Source organism: Phocoena sinus, chromosome 21, assembly GCF_008692025.1.
Source record: "Phocoena sinus isolate mPhoSin1 chromosome 21, mPhoSin1.pri, whole genome shotgun sequence".
NCBI lineage: Eukaryota > Metazoa > Chordata > Mammalia > Artiodactyla > Phocoenidae > Phocoena > Phocoena sinus.
Genome location: NC_045783.1, coordinates 22,412,971 through 22,437,998, shown reverse-complemented (window position 1 = coordinate 22,437,998; position 25,028 = coordinate 22,412,971). Strand labels below are relative to the sequence as shown.

Sequence of the window (25,028 nt, the reverse complement as noted above, 5' to 3'; positions counted from 1 at the left end):
GATATTGAGAGCTTATAATGTTGAAGGTCTTAAAAAGAAATATAAAATGAGCTTGTTGGCACTTGGGTACTTGGCAAAAAGAAAAACAGCCGAAAAGATTAGCAGCTTGACTTAAAAACAAAATAAAGGAGGAGGGCAATGTAGTGGTTCCTTGCCATAGTCAGATTTCCCACTTGCAGTTTTTACCTCCTGTGAGCAACCCTGGAAGCTGGTGAGAGAGGATTCCAGCTTTGCTGCAGCATGAATTTGAATTCTACGGCGAGGTGGCTATGTGAAAAAGTCACCTAGGGAGTGTGAGTGGACTGCCCAGCATCCACACCTCACTAGTGATTTCCTATTTTCTACTACTTGGCCCTGGCACAGTAGCTCTGTAAGGATTTGAAGGAAATGCTTTAAAACGTCCAGTAATACTTTATGGTATATTGTATGGTGCTATTTGGGATTCACAAAAATCTTAGCATATACCCATTTTACCCCAAGAGTTTCCTGTTTAAACCTAAAACATCTAGATGTCCTTGTTTTACTATAATGTGTATTTTGTCCACCCTTGTGCCTTCTGTTATCCACTTATTTTTTTATTATGCTGATTCTATAACTACTGCTCAAAGGCAGAAATTCATTCTTTTAAGTTAAAAAGCTACAGCACTGGGCTTCCCTGGTGGCGCAGTGGTTGAAAGTCCGCCTGCCAATGCAGGGGACACGGGTTGGTGCCCTGGTCCGGGAGGATCCCACATGCCGCAGAGTAGCTGGGCCCGTGAGCCACGGCCACTGAGCCTGCGCGTCAGGAGCCTCTGCTCCACAGCGGGAGAGGCCACAACGGTGAGAGGCCCGCGTACCGCAAAAAAAAAAAAAAGCTACAGCACTGTGTGGAGAATTCTCATACCAAGAAAAATGCCTACTTTTCTCCTATGCACCAGGGTTGGAAGACCTCTATAAAATTCATTTGATTATAATGTATAAATCATTAAAATAAAGTAGCATCACAATTACTATTAGGAAGTAAACGAAAAGAAGCAAACAATGTTAATGAAATTGTTCTAGGAAAGCTATAGGGGGAAATCCAATTCTGAAAACATGTATTTCTAGCTTCTAGATAAGGAGAGTTTTACTTTCTCAACTCCATAAACACACTTTTGTTTTTAGAATTAGTTAAGAATTAACATTTAGTGGTCACTGTGTAAAATCAGTTTTTAGTAATAGAAATGTAAGATATGGTAGAAAGCATTACTCGACTTTACTAACCTCACTCATAATGTTGAATACAAATGCAAAATTAAGTGGTGACCTTTAATTTTAAATCTAATTCAAAGCATGGTCTCTTAGACTTAAGAAACAAGGCAGATAGATATATGTCACAAGGGGGAGGGGAACCAAAAAACCGAATCCAAAAAAATCCCAATGATTTATCTATGTATTATAAAGTTCAAGCTGTAGCCCTTATATTCCTTTAAATGGTATTTTCTTTTGAATTTCCATTAACCTCATTAGTAACTGAATTTTTAATCAGACCCTATAATCTATCGTGAATCTTCCAATTATAAATTAAAAAAAAAAACAAAGGCAGATATGTGTACCAAGTACTTTATGAAATTCACCACTCACAACTGACCTTCACATATACATTTCAAAAATCAAAAGGACACTGACATTCTTAAAACCCAAAGGCTAGATAAGGCCCACCTTTCCAATCTTTTCTGCATTTTAAGAAATGATCTGATCTAATGATCTGTTAATGTAGAAACACATTACATATTTTAACATCAATAAGGTATGACATTCAAGGGGAAAGCCAATAAACCTCTGTATTTTAAAACCAAAAGGAACACATCTTGGACACCTTAAATTATAAAATTCAGTTCTAAGCAGGAACTGTTACTGTGTAACAAATACTGCTCATATCAAAAGTGCTGGTGACAAAGAATTCAACAAAGAATTCAATATGCCCTCCCCACAGAATCTGTTCACATACATATATCTATAACTGTAACAAGATTTTAAATGATTAAGGTGCTTAAATTTTGCACTGCAGGACTAATTCAATAAGTATTCATCTGCTACCTCTTTGTAGCAGCTCCAGTTAGAGTGAATGATCCACGGGCAAAAGCGCAAAAATGCTGTTATTTTCTGGAATGCGGCATTTGTGGCGCTGGAGTGCCCTCTATTGGTAGTGAAGAGGACACACTCATTAGCTGCCCTGCATGCATCTTCTCATTAACCCGGAGTTCACACCCATCCTGCAGCATTCTAACTGCTATTCGGGCGATGTTCTTAGAGTCATCAAGACCACTGTGAGGCCGCCCATCGTAATCCATTCCAAGTTTTTCAAGCATTATTGTCAGCTTGGTTTGGCTTCTAGGAACCTGAAAAATAAACAGCTCAGTAAATCTTTAGTATTCTGTAAGTCATAGTGAAGTGGAAAAATAAGAAGCTGAAAATGAACAGTAATAGCTAAATAAAGTTAGGCAAAGGGCAAATACTCTCGGGTCAAATTAAGCAAATAAATAAACCTTCAGAGCTTTAAAAAAATGATCTTAGAGTTTTAGATAAAAATACATATAAACAGATGGAATCCTTAAAACACCTAAAAAGTTTGCAGTTTTATAACTTAACAAATTATGAAAGGAAATGCATTGTTCTAAACATCTAAATTTAACCCAAACTAATTTTTTGGCATGGTATTTTTCTGTAATGTACTATTTTACTTGACTGACAAAATTTATAACTTTTATATATCAAAGGACACTATCAAGAGAGTGAAAAGGCGGCCCACAGAATGGAAGAAAATATTTGCAAATCACATACATGGAAAGGGATTACCATCTAGAATATACAAAGAATTCCTAAAACTCAACAACAAAAAAAGCAAACAACCTGATTTAAAGAACTTGAATAGACATTTCTCCAAAGAATATAATATACAAATGGGAAGAGGAGAAGAAAATTTTTAAAAAGGAAAATGTAAGTTTCCTCAACTTACACTACTAATCAGCATTATAATTGGTATCTAGTACAAAGGGGGGAAACCACCCAGAAAAGAGCAGCCTAAGAAACTGACCAATATAAACAGATCCACAGAAAAATGTAATTCTCTACTCAAAAAAGCACTGGCAATTCTGCCTTAATGTATCTAAAACTTTCTGATCACTCTAATGTACTATGAGCTGTAGATGTTTTTATGGAGACCTGAAAATTCTTTTATGGTTTTAGTAATTGTTAATAATTATCCTTAGAATAAGTAAATTATTTCTCTAAGTTAAAGGTTGGAGAAAGACCCCTTACATAAGAACGCATTACCACCTGGGAGTTGTAGCATGAAAAGAATCTAAAGCTGATCAGCTCCTACAAATTTATATGAAATTCAGAGGACAGAGGCACATTTGAAACTATATCACAGGATACAACAAGTAAAATCCAGACTATGGGAAACTCTATAGGACAAATGGCTCAGGTTCTTGAGGGGGGAAAAAAAAAAAAAACTGCTAAAGGGAAAAAGGAGGTGGGAAAGGAATTTATAAATTTAAAAACTTGGGGCTTCCCTGGTGGCGCAGTGGTTAAGAATCTGCCTGCCAGTGCAGGGAACATAAGCTCGAGCCCTGGTCCGGGAGGTTCCCACATGCCGCAGAGCAACTAAGCCCATGCGCCACAACCACCGAGCCTGGGCTCTAGAGCCCGCAAGCCACAACTACTGAAGCCCACGCACCACAACTACTGAAGCCCACGTGCCTAGAGCCCGTGCCCCGCAACAAGAGAGGCGACTGCAATGAGAAGCCTGCTCACCACAACTAGAGAAAGCCCACACACAGCAACGAAGACCCAATTCATCCAAAATAAATAAAATTTATTTTAAAAAATAATAAAAAAAAATTTTAAACTTACGAGACATGTCACCCAACTGCAAATGTGTGAAGTTTATTCTGATCCTCATTCAACACACAAAGGGTAAAAGAAAACAAAATACTTATGATATTTATGATGATTTGATAACATTAAGGAATTACTGTTAATTTTTTTAGGTGTGATAATGGTGGTGGTTATGCTTTCTAAAAGAGTCATCTTTTGGGGGTTACATAATGAAATGTTTACAAAGCAAATGAAATAATGTTTAAGATCTTCAAAATAATAAGGAAAGGGTAAAGTGGGTAGGGTTATAGATGAAACAAGGTTGGTCATGAGTTAATAACTGTTGAAACTGAGTCATGAGAGTTCATTGTATCTGTCTACTTTTGTTTATGTTTGTAATTTTTCATAACCAACTTTTTTTAAGAAATCACAAAATTAGTGAAAAATCCACAAAAAAGGAAAAAATATTTACCAAATATAATCAAAGGAAAGAAATCCAAATGACTAATAACATAGGAAAAGGAGCTCAGTTGCATGAGTAATTAGGCAAATGCAAATCAGAACCTCAATGAGATGTCATCACACATCCACCACACTTACAAACATTTTAAATGACTGGCAATACTAGATGCTGGCAAAGACGTGGAGCAATAGTAAATCACACACTTTTCTTGTGAGAGTGCCAACTGGTACAACCACTTTGGAAAACAATTTTTGCATTATCAAGTAATCTCAATGTGGTACATATTCTATAACCCAGCAATTCAACTCCTAGGCTTATACTCTGGAGAAATGAGCATGCAAGGCACCAGAAGATATGCACAGGAATGTTTATAGCACCACTGTTCATAAAAAGCCCCAAACCAAAAACCACCCAAAGTAGATAAACCAACACAATGGAATTCTACACAGCAGTAAAATAAATGAACTTCAGCTATATACACAAGAAGGATGAATCTCAAATATAATGTTGAGGAAAAAAGCAAAATAAACAATACAGCCAGTATGATGCTAATTACATCGTTTTCAAAAACAGGCAAAACTAAACCATATGCTACAAGGATCAACATATAAATATTAAAGCTATAAGGAAGGGTGGGAGGGAGGCTCAAGAGGGAGGGGATATGGGGACATATGTATGCATATGGCTGATTGACTTTGCTGTACAACAGAAACTAACACAGCACTGTGAAGCAATTATACTCCAATAAAGATGTATAAAAATAATAATTAAAAAATAAAGCTGTAAGGAAAAACAAGAAAATTATCCCCATGAAAGTATGGATTACAGAAGCTCTAGGAGGAAGAAAGAGGGTTAAGTGGGTGGAATTTACAAGGGATTTCACTCTAAAAACAATCTGTCAAAATCCACTTTTCTGTACACATAGTTCTCAATTTTAAAATGCTAAACAAAAAAAATGTTTTGAGAGAAAAGCACCTTTTCTCAGGAAAGGATGTGCTTCACCAAAATGTGGTTGTAAAGGGAAAAAGATGACCCAAGATCTAACATGTGATAGAGAAGCAAAGGAAATCTTCTAGGATGATTTTTGAAGAAGCCTGAAGAACAGCTCAGATGAGAACAGGATTAAAGGTTCCAGAAAGCTAGTCTCCAAGGTAAAAAAGGAAAAAAAAGAAGAAAAAAAGAAAAATTGACATACCACCTGAGTGTTTTGAGTACTGAAAAGTGATTTACAGTTTGAATGGGGAGTAACAGCATAAGAAAACAACTAAAGAAGTCAATTATTAAATCTGGGGAAAAGTGAATGGTAGCTGTTTAATGGTGCTGAACCTTCACTTTGCATTGCAGGAACTCAATAGATAGTTCAGACTGAAAATTCAAGAAATAGCATAAATATATAATCCGGAAACAGGAAAGTTAATATGAGAAGAAACAACTTTAAAAAGTGAAAAGTGTTTGGGAGAATAGGAACCAGTACTGGTGAGGGCCATGGTTGGAGACTGCCATTTGTTATGAGACTTGCAATATTATTTTTAAAAATTTACACTACACACACGTATTAACTTTGATAAAATTAGAATGAAAAATCAGTGGGGAGCATTTGTTCCACAAACAATCCAGATATATTGAATACCCCTACAGTTTCAAACCTCTGTTACTGAAGATCATACATATATAGTTACCCTATTTAAGTAACAGGCTGAGTGAGGAATATAGCTTATTTTTCTAAATTCACATGAACATAACTATTTGGAATCTGAAGAATAACAACTAATTATATGACCTTTTTCTGTGAAAAGTACCTAGTAAATCATAACTTTATGTACATGCAAAATATAATAAATTTATCAAGAGCAGTATAATCAATATAGAAATCTTACCTTGTAAAAGTTTCCATATGACTTTCGAATATTGATCCACTTTTTGGCAAAAGGTGGATATTTGAGCCTGCTTAGCTGGCACTGAATGTTCAGGAACTTACTCATATCCCATGAACTTAAATCAAAAGAGGAAAAAAATCTGGATTAAATAAATGCTATACCATTCTTAAAAATGAGGATTTTAAGTCATTCTATTTGTTTTTACTTACACATCACCTTTCTTATATTCACACATAACATCAAGCTTAGAAAATTAACTTCTCTTCCTCCAAAATAATAATTCAAAAACAAACTTTAAAAAGCAAAGTGGGGGGCTTCCCTGGTGGCGCAGTGGTTGAGAGTCCGCCTGCCGATGCAGGGGGACACGGGTTTATGCCCCGGTATGGGAAGATCCCACATACCGCGGAGCGGCTGGGCCTGTGAGCCATGGCCGCTGAGCCTGCGCTCCACAACGGGAGAGGCCACAACAGTGAGAGGCTCGCATACCGCAAAAAAAATTTTTTAAAAAAAGCAAAGTGGAAGTTGGATATATTAAATTTTTTTTGACAAACTGTCTAATTCTTATTGGGCTCATCTTGACCATTTTTATGGTTCTGATTACCTAGGCACACCTCTATCTTGTTGTTTTTTTTTTTTTTTTTTACAACTCTAAAATAACTGCTCAGCTTACTTTTAATGCCAAGTTTATCACATTAGGAAGTTCCCTGAGGGTATGCTTTGAAATAAAACAAAAACCACAAACAAATGAACAAAATACTTGAGAGAAACAAACGTAGCTGATATCAAGTAGTTAGAATGCAATTTGCTCTGCCACAGCATATGTCTCTACAACACGAATCAATCTATGTAGTTAAGTAGGAGAATCCTGGCTGTATCATGTAGAAGTTATGTTGCCTCATATGTGGTTTTTCCTTGGCAAAGGGAGTCAGAATTGCAGCAGTAGAAATTATAACCTTCAGCAGGAAAGAAAAAGCTCTCAACTCGGCCGCTGTGCCAGCAACAGGAGTACTTTTAAGAAAATTAAAAACAAGCACCTGCCCCCACAATCCTCTGGCTTCTGTGCCTTTGTAACATCCTCTGAGGTGCCTTCTACAGACCCCGGGAAGCTTGCCTGGGCTGTCCAAATTATTTCTGGGGGTATCAATTATTGTTTTTGTTAGTCCTCTGGTTACAAAATTGCACAGATTTTGAATGATCTGTCCCAGAATGTGAGGTTTTTTACAGAACTGCACACACCACGTTATGACAGAAACACCTGTATACTTTAGCACGAACACTGCTCATTCATGTTGAAAATCAGGAACAGGTTTCTAAAGAGGCCCATCAACATTTTCCCAAACTTCCATTTTTAAGCACAATTATGATAGGCCTAAATTCAATGCTCTTCTCCTATTGCACCTGAGGGCCTCTAAACCCTTCACTTAGGTGACACCTCAGCTTTTGTCCACAATTTGAAACAGAAGTTCATCAGGACTTTCTTCTTCAACCTTAATAGCGTAGGGAATAGGAGGTGGCTCAGCACAATGCTGTTAATCCTGTTTTAATCTCTCTCATCTCCCCACTTGGCTTTTCATTTAACTAATGCTTCTGGAGCATAATTTTGAGCTCAGCACTATAGTAAGCAATATGAAAGACTACCAAGTAGCAAAAATCCTTGCTCTGAATCTCCTTGCAAACCTAAGTCTTACACACATGAAGTTTAGACATCAGAACATTTAGTCAGATGCCAACATGAATGGGACATACCAGAGGATGTAAGGCTTCAAGAAAAAGGTCAATGTGAGTTGCAGTGTCCAAAATAAAATATGAGGTAGGCTCTGGGTAATAATAAAGAAGAGTCAAGGAAAAGAACCTTCCAGCAGAGAGGAAAGCTGTATGGTACAGAGAGGAAGGATAAACCGTGTGGTTCATGGGCCAGCCTGACTGGAGTAAAAAAGAAAAACGGCAGGAGGATTAGGCTACACGGGCAGGGTGGGATTAGACAACAGAGCCTTGAAAGCCAGACTGAAGAGTCTGGACTTTCTTGAGCAAGGAAGTGTCCTGATAAAAACAGCGTTTCAGTAAAGTCATTTAAGTTTTATACATTAATATTTAACCTTCTTCTAGCACTGGATCAGACTGTTATCTCTGCTTTCCCTCCTCTCTCTGACATCTAGGACTTAAAATTTAACCAGGAGTAAGAATGTAAAAGAAAAACTACTGTCTGTTGTGGGGACACCTTTAGTAAATAATATTTTTTGTGGTTATTCTAAAAGTTGGATGAGTTAGGACATCTTTAATCTTAAAAAGTAGATTAAAAAAGATAAATTTCCTTAATACTTACCCATCTGTTAATATGGAATATTTATACTTTGTTCCTAATTCCTTCAATTTCATCCAGTCAATGACTTTTTTCAGTACCTGAGGGAAGGTATCAGCTTTGTCTACCTCATCCTGAGGATATGAAAGTAAAATATATAAAAATCTGGGTAGTTACATGTAGTCCTACCCAGAAACAAACAGTGGAGGGAAGGAAACAGTAGGAGAAAGTCTTAACTATGATCTTTTAAACTCTTCATGGTTTCCTAGGCTAAGATTCACCTAAAATTCCATTTTTAAGACAGTTAAAAATTGTTTATAGCCAAGTATTAGGGACTGCTTTCAACTGAAGTATATAATCCTCCCCAGATTAAGATTTAAGATAATCCTCAGGGGTTCTCTTTTTTCAGGCCTCAACCTAGTGGCTTACTGCTTCTCCAGAGGGGAGAAAAGGGAAATCTCTCCTCAGCTGAAAACCATGGCCCTCTACACTGGTTTCCCTATCTCAAAGCTCACATCGTTCCAGAACATACTACACATCTGAATGATCCATCACATCACTCGCATACTTAAAATCCTCCAAACACTCCCCAAGGTCTTCCAGACAAAAAGACACACAAGACCCTTCATGATCTAGCTCGTCTCTATCACTTTAGCTTTATTTGCGACCATTTTCTCACTAGCCCATAATACACCTGAACCATCCCGAACCACTTACACTTTTGCCCTTCACACCTGAAATGCCTGCCCAGTCATTCTTTTCCACCTATTTACCTATCGTTGACTCGGCCCAAGTTCACCAACTTGAGTTTTGCCCAGGACAGCCCTCCCTTCCCTCTGTCAGAGGGAGGTCTTTCTACAGATGCCCATGACACCCTAATGAAACACTGTCAGTCTTCCTAACCATACCGTGACCAGTGTTTTTTTCTGTCTGTCCCCGACTTACAGATTGTTAAGTGAGCTGAGGAGACTGCCTTGACCATCTTTGTACCCACCGTAGCTTGGCCAATGTTGAATATTATAGCAGGCCCTCAAATATTTGTTGAATGAATGAATAAAGGAACTAAATAAATCAACAAAGGGCCTACCACATTAGAATACAACCAAAAATCAGAGGCCTAAAAAAAATTAAGCTATATATAAAATCAGGTTGTAACAGATACATTTTAAAACTTCATCTCCAAGTTCAACATGGTAACTAACATTTCCTTCACTAATGCTCCATACAAATGAAATGATTACAACTCCTTAAAAGGAAAGGCTAAAAAAAATCTTACCAGGTGTAAAATGTGCTTTTCTATTTTTTAAATATTACAATACAAAAGATCTTTACCAAGCAAGGAATGTATCACATTTAATTATTTACAACAATAAATTTTTTAAACTATGAAATAAATCCCTAATTTCAAAACTTCTTTCAAACTCTAGAAAAAGGAACACAGAATTATAACCTGAGTAATTCCAGTTAGATTGATGCAGAAGTCAGAAAGCTGTGTGTTAATCTCTGGTCTCACATACTGCTGAAACGTATCTTCCTACAAGGGAAGGACAGCAAGTTAAAGTATTTTGAAGTATTTTCTATGACTTAAGATACATGATACATAACGTGACTATGTCAGCCACATAAGGTTGTAATCTTATAGATGGCTCAAGGCACAGACCTGTCTAGAGTTTTAACAATTTAAGGATAATGCCCTATTCCCAAAGTACTCTAATTTTTTAATTAAAAAATTATGCTTCATAGTTTAAAAAAGTTTAAGATAGAACAAGTACCTGAAAGCAAGTCTTCAAGCCAAAGTTTAACCAGAGGAGCAAAATGTCAATGATTTTGTTTATAATATTTTGAAACTGTAAAGCCTATTAACGCAACCTCTAGTTCAAGATATTAAGAGCTTTTTAAATAACGTAGTATGTTGAAGAAATGCCAGTCTGCAGTTACAAATAAATTAGTTCAGATTCCTGCTCTCCCATTTACTCCTGACTAGTCCTTATTTTTATATTAAGATTCCACTAAACTGAATTCTGAATAATCAAAATTTAACTATATGATATGTAGTCATTTAAAGGGCAATAATACTACTAATTATTTTAGCAACGTTTAACCTCTTCAAGAAGCTTTCATGATTGCCTTCGTATTTTATACTCACAACAACTTTGTGAACTCAGTAAGGACGGCATGGTTATCATCGGGCTCAGGTCTCTAAGCATTTTTTCCTCTGGCCCAATGCTGCCTCCCTAAACCAGATCACACTAAGTCACTTGTTAAAAATTAAGGACAATTTCAAAGCCTAAAGATTTATCGGCAGCAATTATTAATACTAGGTAGCTATGGAGAAAAAGACAAAGAATATTACTTATAGTAGAAGATTAAAAAATTAAGAAAAATCATGTTTATAAAATTCTTTTTACACACTAGTGTGTTAAGCAGATGAATTATCAAGTTACTAACAATTATAAAAGAGTAAAAGAACAGCAAAGAACATTTGAACTTCAAAAGCTATAGATGTTAATTACCAGACATATTGCAAAAGGAAAAATTCTACTTAATTGAATTTCATAGATAAATGAAGTCTATCCTTTTAAATATCAGCATTTTGTTTCATAATTTTAAATGAAAATCTTAAAAAAAATATGCTGCAACTTCCCTTACCATTATAAGCAGGTACTACTAAGTATGACGTTAATAAAATTGTATTTGCTATTTAATACTTTCAACAGAATGATGCCAGAGGACTATGCATTCATTGACCAAATATTTAATAATCACTTAAATAAATTACATAGTAAGTTAAAAGGTGATGAGGGTTCTTAAAAAGTAGAGTAGATAAGAGGGATCAGAAACACCGGGTCTGTGGGGTATTCAAGCTACACTATTGCATAGAGAACCAGTTAGACTTTATTTAGAAGGCAAGAGTTAAGGAATGCCAGGAAGGAAGGAAGGAAGGAAGGAAGGAAGGAAGGAAGGAAGGAAGGAAGGAAGGGAGGAAGGGAGGAAGGGAGGAAGGGAGGGAGGGAGGGAGGGAGGGAGGGAGGAAGGAAGGAAGGAAGGAAGGGAGGACAGGAGGGAGGAAGGGAATTAGCAGCAAGATCTCTGCAGGAAAGGAATTTGAGCTAAAGCTCTGGGAGGTGAGAGGGTGGAGCATGCCTGGAATTTCTGAGAAACAGCAAGCAGGTCAATATGGTGCAATCAGAGGTAACAAGAAGCCAGATCACATAAGGAATATGACTTTTACTCTGAGTTAAATGGGGAGCCATAAAAGAGTCGTGAGCAGAGGAGTGAAATGCTCTGACTTATATTTTTTAAGGATCACTCTGGTCACTAGGTTGAGAATTGGCTGCAGGGAATAAGGATAGAAACAGAGACTGGTTAAATGATGAACAAAAGCAGCAAATCCAGACAAGAAATCAGTGGGACTCAGACTACAGTCATAGTAGTGTGGTTAAGTGGCTGGGTTCTGGATATATTCTGAAGGCAGAGCAAACAAGTCACTGATGGCCTGGATGTGTGATGTGAGAGAAACAGGAGTTAAGGATGACTCCAAGGTTTCTGGACTGAGCAATTAGAAAGACAGAGTTGCTAGCCCTCAAGCTAGGGAGGCTGAAGATAAAACAGGTTGCGGGTAAATTTGGGACATGTTAAGATGTCTGTTTAGATGTCCAAGTAGAGATCGTAAGTAACAGTCTGGATTTGGGACAGAGGACGAGATTGGAGATATGTATTTGGAAGACATCAGCATGTAGTTTCTAAAAGCTATGGAACAAGATGATAGACGAGATCATTAAGGGAGAGGATCTATATAGAGAAGAGGACCTGGGATTGAACCTACAGCATCCTATATTAGGAAGTTGGGAAGAGAAGGAGCAACCAGTGAAGAAAACTGTGAAGGGGAACCCAGTGAGGCTGGCAAAAATGCAGGAGAATGAGGGGTTCTGGCAGTCACTTGAAGAAGACAGTGGTCAATTCCACCAGGACTTAGGTAAAGGTCAAAGATGACACTGAGGAGTGATTTTAGTGGAGTGATGGGCTGGAATACATAAATTAAACCTACAAGTGGTGTGGGTTTAACAGAGAATGGGAGGAAACAGACAGAAGCGTATGTAACTTTTACAAAAACCTGCTGTAGAGGAACAAAGACACGGGGTAGCTGGCAGGGAGTGGGATCAAGTGAAGGCTTTTTATGGTGTGAAAAATAACAAGTTTGTATGTGATGGGAACGATATAGTAGAAAGCAATGAATCATTCATGTCTAAATGAGGGACGAGAAGGCCTAGAGCCATGTCCTTGAGTGAGAGAGAGGAAGTAAAATCTAGTGAGTTATGCAAGATGATTTGCCTTCATAGCTGTCATTTTTTCTTTTAATTTACTGACCTTTAATCTGCTTTGGACAAGGAAATTATATAAATGGGCTGATTAAGACTATAACTAAAAGAGGCTTCAAACAACAGAGAGAATAAACTGTGTGCATTTTAATGCACCAAGCCTTTTTATACTTACTCCCAGTGTGTTGGTGGCAACTGGGGATACCACGGACGTGGTACTTCTGGGTATATGAGCTGTTACAATCCTTGTTCAGGATTTACAAGGCAAACAGTATTAATTTGGAGGGATCCTGCTGAGTTCCTAAACTAACAATGCACTGACGATGAGTATCTAAAGCAAATGTTATATGGCTTAGAAGCCAAGGTTACAAGAGTTGTTTCCCCCATAAACTTTTCACCAGAAAGCTAACTAGTTTTAAGTTGAAAGGTAATTTCTATACCTTATCATTTTTATAGATCAGAGTATACATTAGTCTACCACAGTGGTTCTCAACCCTGACTGCATACCAACTGAGAAGCTTTAAAAAAAAAGCTAATGCCAGGGGCCCCACGGAACAACTAAATCAGAATCTCTGGGATAAGGACCAGGCGTCAGGTTTTTTTGTTTTTTGTTTGTTTATTTGTTTTAGCTACTGGAAAAGCAGAGGAGCAGACCCTGAAATTATTTTATTATAGCCCATCTATTAAGCATGCAGCAAGAGCAAACACCCCCTCTTTAGAATCCTAATTCTAGCTGAAACAGCAAATGGGACCTTAGTAGCCAACCCCAGAATAGCTGCTGCTAAAGATAAAATTAAAACAATTCACTTACTATTTCTAAGGTATGAGTATTCAGTAAAACAACAGGAAATTCAATTATTTCATGTATGAACTCAGGTGGGTTACCCTCTTCACAAGTGGCTTCGAAGTCAATAACACAAATGTAGTCGTAGTAACTGTTAGCACAATTGCCCTCTTTCAACATCAGCTTCTGCTTCTTATAATAGTTTTTCAGTCTCTTCTTTAGTACATCCTTTACACCTCTAAGGAAAATAAGAATAAAATTAATGCTTAGGTGAATTTTACAGGCAAGAATCTGAACTCTTACCTGCTGGCACTGGGTTGAACACTGACAGCATTATCCCAGCATAATTTAGCAAATGTTAGCCAAAATAAATGTAAAGAAAGCAAAGCTAATTTAGCAAAGAACTAATTAAAACAGAACGTTTAATACAGCATCAATATTTTAATTCACACGTACCTTTTCATTTTTCTAGTACGATATATAAAATATATATTGGTGTTTCAAACCATAACCTTTGTCAGCATACACTACCTACACAGCCCTGTTGCCTTATATAGTAAGATGACATACATGATACAAAAACCGAAATTAATACTGAATTATTCTGCTGACCAAACACAAATTTCAGAGAATGAAAATTCAGGAAAATTGAACATAGTATGCTCTCTCTTTCCTTTCTTTTGGCTTTTGTAAGTTAGACAACTAAAAAAATCCACATGAATTTGAAAGCATTATGAGCCTAGTAGTATATAAAGTTGAATGTCTCTTAGCTATTTAACTAGGAAAACTAATTTAGGAGACCCTAGAATAAACCATGTCCAGAAGAACACTGTCATAGTCAGTAGAATCTTAATTGCAATTAGATTTCTTCATTTACCGTGGGTAGAACTGGATTCAGGAGATTTCTGTTTTACAGGTATTTTTAAAATATACATTCCACAAAAGGGAGGTGGGGCAAAGTTGTTCTAAATGTATGACAATAGTGGGTAAAGGTGGTCACATTCGTTCGTCAAACAGTATATATTACTTCAAAAAATCATAAGTTGCAACCATTACTTAGACTTCCTTCACTGTTACTTGGTTGAGTCCTGTAAGGGCTTGTAAATTCAAAATGGTAGTAAAAATAAGAGGATCTAAAAACTGTAACTAATGGAAAGTGACAAGGAAGGCATTTTGGCCCCATCACCAATTAGTGACTGTTAGAAAAAATGTTTCTAACTTTTTGTTTTCCTTTCTAAACTACCACTAAAAAGGAATCTTATCCATGAAAAATCCTGATAATTAACCAGCAAGTTGTTTTAAGACAAAATGTGTTAATATGTTTATTTGCTTGAGATTTTCCAAACTACCAAAACCTAGGAAGGAAACCCTCAACCCCTTTCATATTAAGGTATTGTGCGTGACCTCTAGGAAGGAAACCCTCAACTCCTTTCATATTAAGGTATTGTGCGTGACCTCTGCGTCATGGGACAGCTTTGGATTGCTTTGTCTTAATTTCTTTTCTTTCTTTCTTTTTTGGAAGAAACTATAGTTTACTAAAGGTGAAACGTTATTTACTAAAAGGCTGTCTGCAAACCTAATGACAACATAAACACATAACCAACCAGTTACTCCAGAGAGAAAACTTTATCTTTAACATCTCCCTTGCCCCTCCACATCCAAACAATCACCATTTCTGCCAATTCCAACTCAGAGAAACATACAGAATCTGGTTCTCCTGAATTCTCTCCGGTGGGGCTCCCATTAGCTTCCCGGACTCTGGCACACGTCTCCCCTTATCACAGCCCTCCTCTTCATTCTTCACCTTGCTCGAGAGCTAGGCACTAGCACCACCTTCCTGCTGAAATTTCAGTGGCTCCCTTCTGCTTACGAGGTAAAACGCAGACTTTAGCACAGAGTTCCTTCAGCACTAGGCTACGACCTATCATTTCATCATCTTCCTCAGATGCTCCCCCTCCCCACAGTACGCTGCACACTGCAGACAAAACACAATACAGGCCATGTCCCGAAAATGGGGCATGCTTTCCTGTTCCATAGCTTTGGTTGTACAAAGAAAAAGCAAGATCATGTAGCAGAAAATATACAAACAGAAATTAGGAGTTTTGATTTCTTTTCGCCCCAAATACCCTCCCCCTCCCTTTTCTGTTTTAAGTCATTTCAAATGTCACTTCTGAATCCCTGAGACAGACTCTTCCACATTCTCATGCTGTACTTGGCCAGACCTTCAATACAGCTCTGGTCACTCTGTATTGTGATTATTGGTTTGTGTATTTTCCTAAAAGACTGAGATTTCCAAAGTAGGGAGTAGATCTGTTTTACCTTTATAACATTATTACCTAGTAAAGTACTTACAATTCAGTAAGTGTTTGTTGACTAAATGTATAAACATACATTTGATCTCTCTAGCTCCCATATAAGTCAGGAGTGAGCAACTGATCTTCACACCAGGGAAGAACACACATTTTGCCCAGAAAATCTTAAGTAGGCTACACGTTGTATTCCCAGAATAGAAAGAGTCAGGGGGAAAGGAGGTAAAAATCTTCTTCACAAATTATGGAGTAGACAATCGAGAAGGGGGAAAAAATACATGTGTGCTCTTTTGAAAAGCAGTGAAGCTCTACTTTAAAGCAAAGAGGAGGAATACTGCTTATAAGAGAATAAGGATTCAGGGGGACCTCAAAACAATAAGTTTTCCTCTATTACCTGTAGTTATTTTTTTCTAGATGCCTGGCAATTCTCTTGTGTATCAAGAAGCTACATGTTTTTCTGGATCCCAAAGGTCATTCCTAGCCCATGCCCCAAGTCAAAATAAAGTGATTTGTTTCACAAAAAGTTATTAAAACTTAAGTATGTATACATCTCATTGAAGATACACACACATGCACACATACACACTCCTGAGTTGGCTAAGCTGCATTATTTTCTCATTCAATATACAGTTAAACATAACACTTACTATCATACTGCATATTTTTAGAAACTAAAACAGAAGAAAAAATACTTCCTAGTAGGTAAAAGCTGTTTTTTTTTGGTTTGTTTGGTTTCGAAGAAATCTTCTTTATAAAAATAATACAAATGAACAAGAAAAAGGAAAAATACTCAAACTCGTTAATAAGTTATAATTATCTATCAACCAAATGATCAACTAAAAAATTTTTTTAAACATACTCAGTATAAAATGATAGATACTCCTATACACTTCTGGTAGATGATCAAAACGTTCATCAACTTTAACTCAGCAATACTACTCTATTGTCTAAAAGACTGACAGAAATAATCAGAGTCACACAAAGATTCATGGATAAGAATGTAAATTATAGCTGTTATTTGAATTGTTAGTAATGGTTATCTCTTTATAATAGGATTACAGATATTTTTCAGTGTTTTCAAGATTTTCTAGATGAACATGTACTACTTTTATAATTTTAAAAAGTTATTTTTAATTACCTGGTTTCAAGCTTGAATTCTGAAAGTTTGGCTCTGAGCTCTTCCTTACTCATTCTGTTAATGCAACCATTTGTAATAGCAATCTCTTTGTAAACTGGGTCACTGAAATCACTTGCACTGGAGGTAATGAACTTAGATCCTTTTGTTTCTTGGCCATCAAGTCTCCATCGCTGCTTTTTCTACCACACACACAAAAAATACATATATATATATATATATATATATATATATATATATAAAGTTTATAATTAGTACAAACATCTTAAATATTCAAACTCCTAAGGGCTCTTTGTGTTATATGTTCAATAAAAAGTGCTTAGGAAGGAGGATGTGTTTCCAATACAATTTACCCTGCTCTCTTCTCAGTCACGAGGTTCCTTACAGGAAATGAAGCTAAGTAAAAAGAGCACTGGTTTTGGGAGTCACAGCAACCTCAGTACAGAGCCAGCTGATTGTTTAATAGTAGCATAACCTTGGGTAATTACTTATTACTCTGATCTTCAGTTTCCTTATCTATAAAATAAGGTATAATAATAACTGTCTCAAATGGTATTTGGTATTGGTAATGATAAATAGTATTTGGGAGAGATTATTATAAGGATTAAATGAGATCAAGTATATCAGGTTCCTGACACCATACCCAGCATGGCTATTAATAAATGGTAACTTTACTAATTACCATCACAGACTGCAGGTCAGACCTTTTCACAAGCAGTATTCTAAAATTTACAAATGAACCAATTTTTAAGTAAACTTTTACAACATTACGCATGTATACATCAGTGCCCTCCCGAGAATTTTTTAACCTGACTTCGTTTCACAAAGTTAACAGAAATTGGCCAGTATAAAAATTAAAGGGACCAGAAATCTGATTCAAAGCTTGCTAGTACCCAAGGCAAAGAAGGAAATAAATTCAGTTCCAAAACACGCAATTTCCAAAAGTTACACATATATCAGTTATTCAGGAGAACTATAGTAACTATATTATAAACCTTTCCTCCTTTCTTAAATGAAAATCCATGTTAAGAAGACATAATTTGATTCTAATCACACCACAGGTAGTCCCAAATTACTAATATGTTAAGTTCCAAAGATTCATTTACAAGTTATTTTCCACATGCAACGTTACAAATATTAGGTATGTTACAGAATTTTCAAAAATACTTTGGAATTTACTAGCAATCCATACTAAAGCTTGTTAACTTAGTTACAACTTACCACATTGTCCCCATGTGAACTTTAATGACAGATTAAGGAGGGATAACCGTGGATAGGACACAGTCCCTGAGTTGGGACTGATCCTGATGGTTCAGGGACTATTTCTCACTCTTAGCTCTCAATTTAATGCAACACACATTTAGCAGATACTGTGCTAGAATACTTAAGAATTACTCTCTCCCATCTCCTCTGAGGAAAGAGGACAGGAATTCCAATGTATGAACTGTCCATAAATTGAAGAATAATTTTTAAAATAATTTTATTAATTTATTTTTTTTTGGCTGCACTGGGTCTTCATTGCTGCAAGTGGGCTTTCTCTAGTTGTAGCAAGCGGGGGCTACTCTTCGTTGTGGTGCGCGGGCTTCTCACTGAGGTGGCGGCCCCTGCAGCAGAGCACGGGCTCTAGGCACACAAGCTTCAGTAGTTGCAGCACGCAGGCTCAGTAGTTGTGGCTCGTGGGCTCTAGAGCGCAGACTCAGTAGTTGTGGCACACGGGCTTGGCTGCTCCGTGGCATGTGGGAACTTCCCAGACCAGGGCTTGAACCCGTGTCCCCTGCATTGGCAGGTGGATTCTTAAACACTGCGCCACCAGGCAAGTCCCTTGAAGAATAATTATATTGAAGTTCCTTGTTGACCAATGTTTTAAAAACTTTATTACACGGATATTTGACTAAGATAAGAAAATAATTAGCTTTCAATACTATATTAAATTTACAATGCCTGGCTACTTTATCATTAGCATTTAATCAGGATTCCTGATTTATCCTTTGTCTTTACACTTACAATGAATTTTAAACTTCGTCTTCAATTGGGTTAAAATTGGTCAACAACGAGTAACAGTTTGTCTACCAAAACAAATGTCTCACTTAATTTAAGCAAATTTTCTCCTTGGTTAAATCCTCCCTCTGACTCACTTACTTAATTCTTGTCTAAAACTGTAGCTACAAATATTACCCACCAAGTAACACTTAGGCCTCTTCTAGATATGCTACAAATCATGATTTCTGGGCTTCCCTGGTGGCGCAGTTGTTGAGAGTTCGCCTGCCGATGCAGGGGACGCGGGTTCGTGCCCTGGTCCGGGAAGATCCCACATGCCGCGGAGCGGCTGGGCCCGTGAGCCATGGCCGCTGAGCCTGCGCATCCGAAGCCTGTGCTCCGCAACGGGAGAGGCCACAACAATGAGAGGCCCGCGTACTGAAAAAACAAAAACAAAAACAAAAACAAAAACAAAACAAAAAAAAAATCATGATTTCTATAAAGAAAGTTCTGCTTCCTCTCCTGGGTCCAACCCTAGCCCTCTTCCTTCAGTGAAGTTTAAGACATGGTGAAGGTCCAGTCCTCACAAACTGTGGTCTACACTAATGGTTTCCAAAGAAAATCCACTAAGACAACACACTAAGGAGCAGAAGGAAAATATTTAAAACCCTGTATGTATTATTAATCTACAAAAACACAAAATTAGTTTACTAAGTAATACATGGATTGATAATGGTGCCCTCCCCAATGTCTGTGTCCATCTGTCACATGTCACAAAGTACCGGCCATACAATGAGGAAAGTAGGGACAGACTCTACCGTACAAGGGAGAATATTCACCTTCATGATACTGTGACATTTTGCAATTTTCACACGTCCCAGTAAATGGTTGCACGGTTTATATTATCCCAAATGAGAGAATCTTTACAATATGGAATTGACCATGAAAATCTTTTATACCAAATGGAGGCTGACTATCTTCTGGTAAAGTACTTAAAAGTGCTATTGAACTTACAAATGAGTTACATATTTCCTTTTACAAAATGGTATTCCAAAATTGCTGTCATTTTCTGTGATGAGAAAGAGATTAATAGCTTGATCCTTAAAAGTTTTTTGTTTTTTTTGGTTTTTTTTTGCGGTACGCGGGCCTCTCACTGTTGTGGCCTCTCCCGTTCCGGAGCACAGGCTCCAGATGTGCAGGCTCAGCAGCCATGGCTCACGGGACCAGCCGCTCCGCGGCATGTGGGATCCTCCCGGACCGGGGCATGAACCCATGTCCCCTGCATCGGCAGGCAGACTCTCAACCACTGCGCCACCAGTGAAGACCCTGTTTTTTTTTTTAAATAAACCCTATTTGTTTCAAGATGAAAAAAAGTATGTTTTAACAATAACTTAGCAAGTAACTGCTTATCAAGAGAAACCTCTTCTGTGGCAAGAACATTTGGAAAATAGATGTTTTGGAAGTGTTTCCATTATTTTATTGCCAAAAAAAAAAAAAAGAAAACCTGCTCATTACCTATTAAAAAAAAAAGCCTTTGCATCTACACATAAAAAACAAACAAACAAACTTAGAAGCAGAATTAAACTTGGTTACAATCCTTCCAAAAGAAGAGTTCTGATGAAATTTGAACCTACTTGGTTAAAAATATAAAATTGCAACACCTATTAGTTTACAAAAACAATTTTGCTGACATCAAAGATAATGAAAATTTACTTAGCTGAAATCCAACAAAATATTTTGCTTTCTTGAGCCTGAAAAAAAAGACTGTATCATTGTTTATTAAAAGCATCCAACAACAGGTTTTTAACAAATATGATAGTCACTAACATCAACTAGGAACATAAACTCAGGCCTTAAGTCACTATATCTCAAAGTTTTAAGACTTCCAAATCTAATGAAGTGTATTCAATCACACTTCTCTCATTAAAAATAAAGTTTTTAAAATTATTTTTAAACCGACTCACTTGATGATGTTATTGACAGTATCTCAAACTGAAGAAGGATGGTGGGGTAGAAGAGCAGTTCTTTAGACAGAAGGGACATGGAGGCCTCTTTGAAAGTAATATCATAAGGCGAAGCAGATAACTATGCAAAAGACCCAGGGGAAGAGCATGCACAGCAAAGGAAGCACACAAAGACCCTTAACAAGAAAGATCATCCGCCATAAAACCGAGTATGCTGGGCACTGAGAGCAAAAGGGAAGAGCTGTACAAGGTGCAGTTAACAATGGAGAAAGGAGCCAGGTCCTGTGGGCAGCAAACTGAAGACTCAGGAGGGGAGAAACCGGTCAGATTCATGTTACTAAAAGCTCATTCTACCTGCTATGTGGGGAATGGGCTGTAGACGGAAAGAGCAAGAGCTAGGAAGCCTCCTGCAAGTACCCACACTATGAGGTGCTCCGCATTTGTATGTTATTAACAGAAAATGACCAATTCGGGTATTAGATCGTTCACACTCTGCAGCGCCAGTCAACAATAATTGTATGTGTCAAAGAAGATGAATAAAGAAGTTTTAAGACGGTTTTTACAACTCTGCCACTGTAACTAGGATCTATCGGTGAGCTATCAAACTCATTAAGGGTATCAGTCATACATTACGTTTATATGAGATAGTTGTAAATAGGTGAAAATCAGAGACGAAGCTCCAGCTAACAGGCACAATCTCCTTTTGCCAAGCCTGGGAGCTGGGCTTAAAGGTCTTAAGAAGTGATATAGCTAGAGCTGTGGTGGTATTTCTAAATACATCAACTACCCGCTACAGATTAGGGCTACAGAGAATGACAACAGTAACCGTGCGCCCAGAATGCTTAGAGCAGAGTTCCCACGCAGAGCTAATAAAACCGCGGTTCGCATACTTCTCGTCTGGGCTGTTTACTCACTTCCAGACAGTAACTGGGACCACAAGGGGCTTACTGACAACCACCCCCGAGTAAAGGCTCCCGGAGTTGGGGCCAGGGAAGGCGGCCAGGGCTGGGGCCCCAGGGCGCACGGGCTGAGGTTCCTGAGTGAAACCCTCGAAGACAAGGGCGCGCGGGCGGATTCTCACCTCGGAATTCGGGCGCTGCGCCTCCTCTCCGCACGCCGACCCCCGCGAGCCGCGCCGCGCGGGAGCCACGGCCTCGCCGCCGGGCTGGTGGCTCTGCTCATCCTCCATGACGCGTGTCACGTAAGAAAGAGTTGCTGGAGCCCACCACTCGCTCTCTCACTCGGCCAAGCCCGAAAGCCTCACCTTTCTCCGCTGAAAAATTACCGGACTACCGTTCCCGCGGCGGCGACCACACAAACTCGAATGGACACCTCCCACTTCCGGGAGCGTGAGGCGTGCACACGCCGCGCAGGCGCGATGAGCCGGCGCGCGGAACGCCAGCGCCTCCGCCGAGGAAGGCGGTGGGGGGCGGTGGGTAGAAGGAGAGATGGGAGGAGCGAAGCGCGGGGGAGGCGCGAAGCGGCGGGGAGGCGCGCGCGGGAGAAACCGAACGCTGCGTGCGCGGGGTTGAAGCGACGCCAGAGTTCGGGTTGTAGTGCCTAGAGATTCCGCCCGAAGTAATGACCCATCACCATCTCCTGAGAAGTAAGCGAGGAGTATCCGAGAGAGAGGTGAATTTTAACCATAGAGAATAGCATTTATAAAACAATCTACGTTTTTCCATAAGGCGTTTGAGACGCCCACTGCTGGACAAGAAAAAGCAATAGGTCTGGAGTTACTACGAAACTGAACAAAGTAGGTGAAACAACTGTTTTCAGACATTGGACGACAGGTAGTTCCGGACCTTTGTAGCTGAGAGAAGAGAAACAAATGAGATGGGGATTTTTTTTTAGGGAATTTGACGAGGCCAAGTTGGTTGGAATTTATGAGGCAGAGTTTATGGAGAAAAAGCTTCAGAAATCTGCATAGGCGCACCCTTGCATCTTTAGCTGAATAAAAATCAGTGAATATGTTCTGTGAAACTCCACAAGACCAGGAAAGAACAATTATTGGGGAGCAGTAAGCCAAACAATTTTCAGAGCTCACACTGGGCTAAGGAATCATTTGAGTTCCCTGGAGCCAGAGTGGAGAGACTGTTGAATACGGTTGTCGAACGGAGTATGCTATAGAGACCCCCGAAGTGTCATGTCTTAGTAGTGAGGTAAACTAGCCCTAGACTCTGGGCTAGTTTAGACCCTTCAGAATCTTAAAGACAAGCCCTGATAGAGTCAAACTGCTCAGTAAGTAACCGAACTGCCTGCCAAAGCAAAGCCTGATACTCTCTAAAAGACTAGCACAAAATCCGGGATTCAACAACATTATATTCAATATATCAGGCGTCCAGTCAAAACTGAATAGGCATGCCAAGTACATAGGAAAATATATAGTCAATAGAACCATATCCAGAAATGACAAAAATGATGGCATTAACAGAGAAGGACTTATGCGTGTAATATGCTCAAGGGTTTAACACAAAATATGACAGGAGAGAAACTGAAGAGTTTTTTCAAAAAGAAGCAAATAGAATTTCTAGAGATGAAAAATATAATATCTGAAAATTTTAAATCTCTACATGGGATGGATAGCACTTTAGTTGCTGCAGGAAAATAAAAAGTAAGCTGAAGACATAGTGATAGAAACAATCCAAAATGACACACAGAAAATAGACTTAAAAAAAAAAAGCAAAAAAACCCAGAGCTTCAGTAACCTGTGGGACAATATAAAGAGATCTAATGTATATATAATTACAGACCCACAAAGAGGATGGGGGTGAAGAAAAAATATTTGAAGAAATAGTGGGCAAAAATGTTCCAAGTGTAATATCTGATATTTGATCCAAGAAGGTCAAAGAAGCACCCAAACAGGGTAAATATAAGGAAAACTACACCAGGTCACATCATAATCACACTGCTGAAAAACAGTGCTAAAGAAAAGATCTTAAAAGCAGCTAGTGAAAAAAGGCACATTATATATAGAGAAATAATAATAAGAGTTTTCATAGACTTCTCATTAGAAACTGTGCAAGCCAAAAGAAAATTAAATGCAAAAGTGCAAAACACAACTGTCAACTTGGAATTCTATACTCAGCAGGATGAAACAGAGACCTTTTCAGACAAACAAGTCCAGGAAAGCCACATCCTGAAGCAGAGCCATCCCAGCTGACTTGCAGACCTGGAAGGAAGAAAAATAAATGCTTATTGTAAGCCACTGGTGTGGTTATTCTGCATTATTATAAAAATAATTAATGAGTTTAAGATCTCTAAAAGTCACGTGGCAATGCGTGCGGACATATAACTCCCTAACAGCAAAAGGGACACAACTGGAAATCTACCACAGATGTTTTACCTCTGAAATCACCTGCTTCTTTCTAAGTGGACTGTATTTTTTCTCTTATGATTACAAACTTATCTTTGTGTTTAGACACGAAAAGTTTATGGGCTCAGAAACACAATACAAATACAATACAATACAAAGATTTCTAAGGCACAACTCTGATCATCTCCTTTTGTCAGGATTTATTCATTTTCTCTTCACATAATGATTTTGAGTCCTGACATACAACTGCAGGGAAATTAACAAGAATTGTTAATCGCATCTCTCTCAAAGAAGAAAAAATGACCCAGTAAACACTATCAGGATTCACATTATGTGAACATTAATAAGCAGTAACTGAAAATTGTTCTGCTCAAACTTTTTGATTTGATACTTAACTGTTAAGTAAAGAAGATTCACTGTCAAGGATTGATTGATCATTTATTTGTACTTCAAACGATGGGCTTATACCTTAGTACTGTTGCCAGTATCTATGGGAAGGCTAAGACACAATAACCATTCATTCATTCAACAAATGTGCCAGGAATGAGCACCGAACAAAACGAAAATAAACTCTTTGCCCTATGGCATGAGTTTACGTTCAAGAAGTGGAATAAAGAAAACAAAAGAAAGAAGTAAAATATTTACAGTATGGAGGAAAATTAAGCAGGTAAGGGGAATGGGGGGATGATCCTGTGGGAAACGGGGGGTTGCAATTGTAAATAGAGTGGTTATGGGAGGTCTCTCT

General features: G+C 38.1%; 1 protein-coding gene across 2 annotated transcripts in view; it reads right to left on the bottom strand.

Moving 5' to 3' along the window:
• Positions 1-1,565: 1,565 nt before the first annotated feature.
• ERI1 (exoribonuclease 1) overlaps positions 1,566-25,028 on the bottom strand; it is a 46,684-nt gene continuing 23,221 nt past the window's right edge. Inside the window, exons 2-9 of one of the 2 annotated variants that reach the window (XM_032618555.1) lie at positions 24,073-24,139; positions 22,049-22,240; positions 17,030-17,208; positions 13,610-13,820; positions 9,930-10,013; positions 8,504-8,613; positions 6,181-6,295; positions 1,566-2,360 (exon numbers count right to left, since the gene is read on the bottom strand). In XM_032618555.1, coding sequence (XP_032474446.1) covers positions 2,118-2,360; positions 6,181-6,295; positions 8,504-8,613; positions 9,930-10,013; positions 13,610-13,820; positions 17,030-17,208; positions 22,049-22,156 — 1,050 coding nt within the window. In that variant the 5' untranslated portion in view covers positions 22,157-22,240; positions 24,073-24,139 and the 3' untranslated portion in view covers positions 1,566-2,117. Of the gene's footprint in view, positions 2,361-6,180; positions 6,296-8,503; positions 8,614-9,929; positions 10,014-13,609; positions 13,821-17,029; positions 17,209-22,048; positions 22,311-24,072; positions 24,140-25,028 lie in introns of those variants that run through there. The other variant, XM_032618556.1, reaches the window with a different exon arrangement.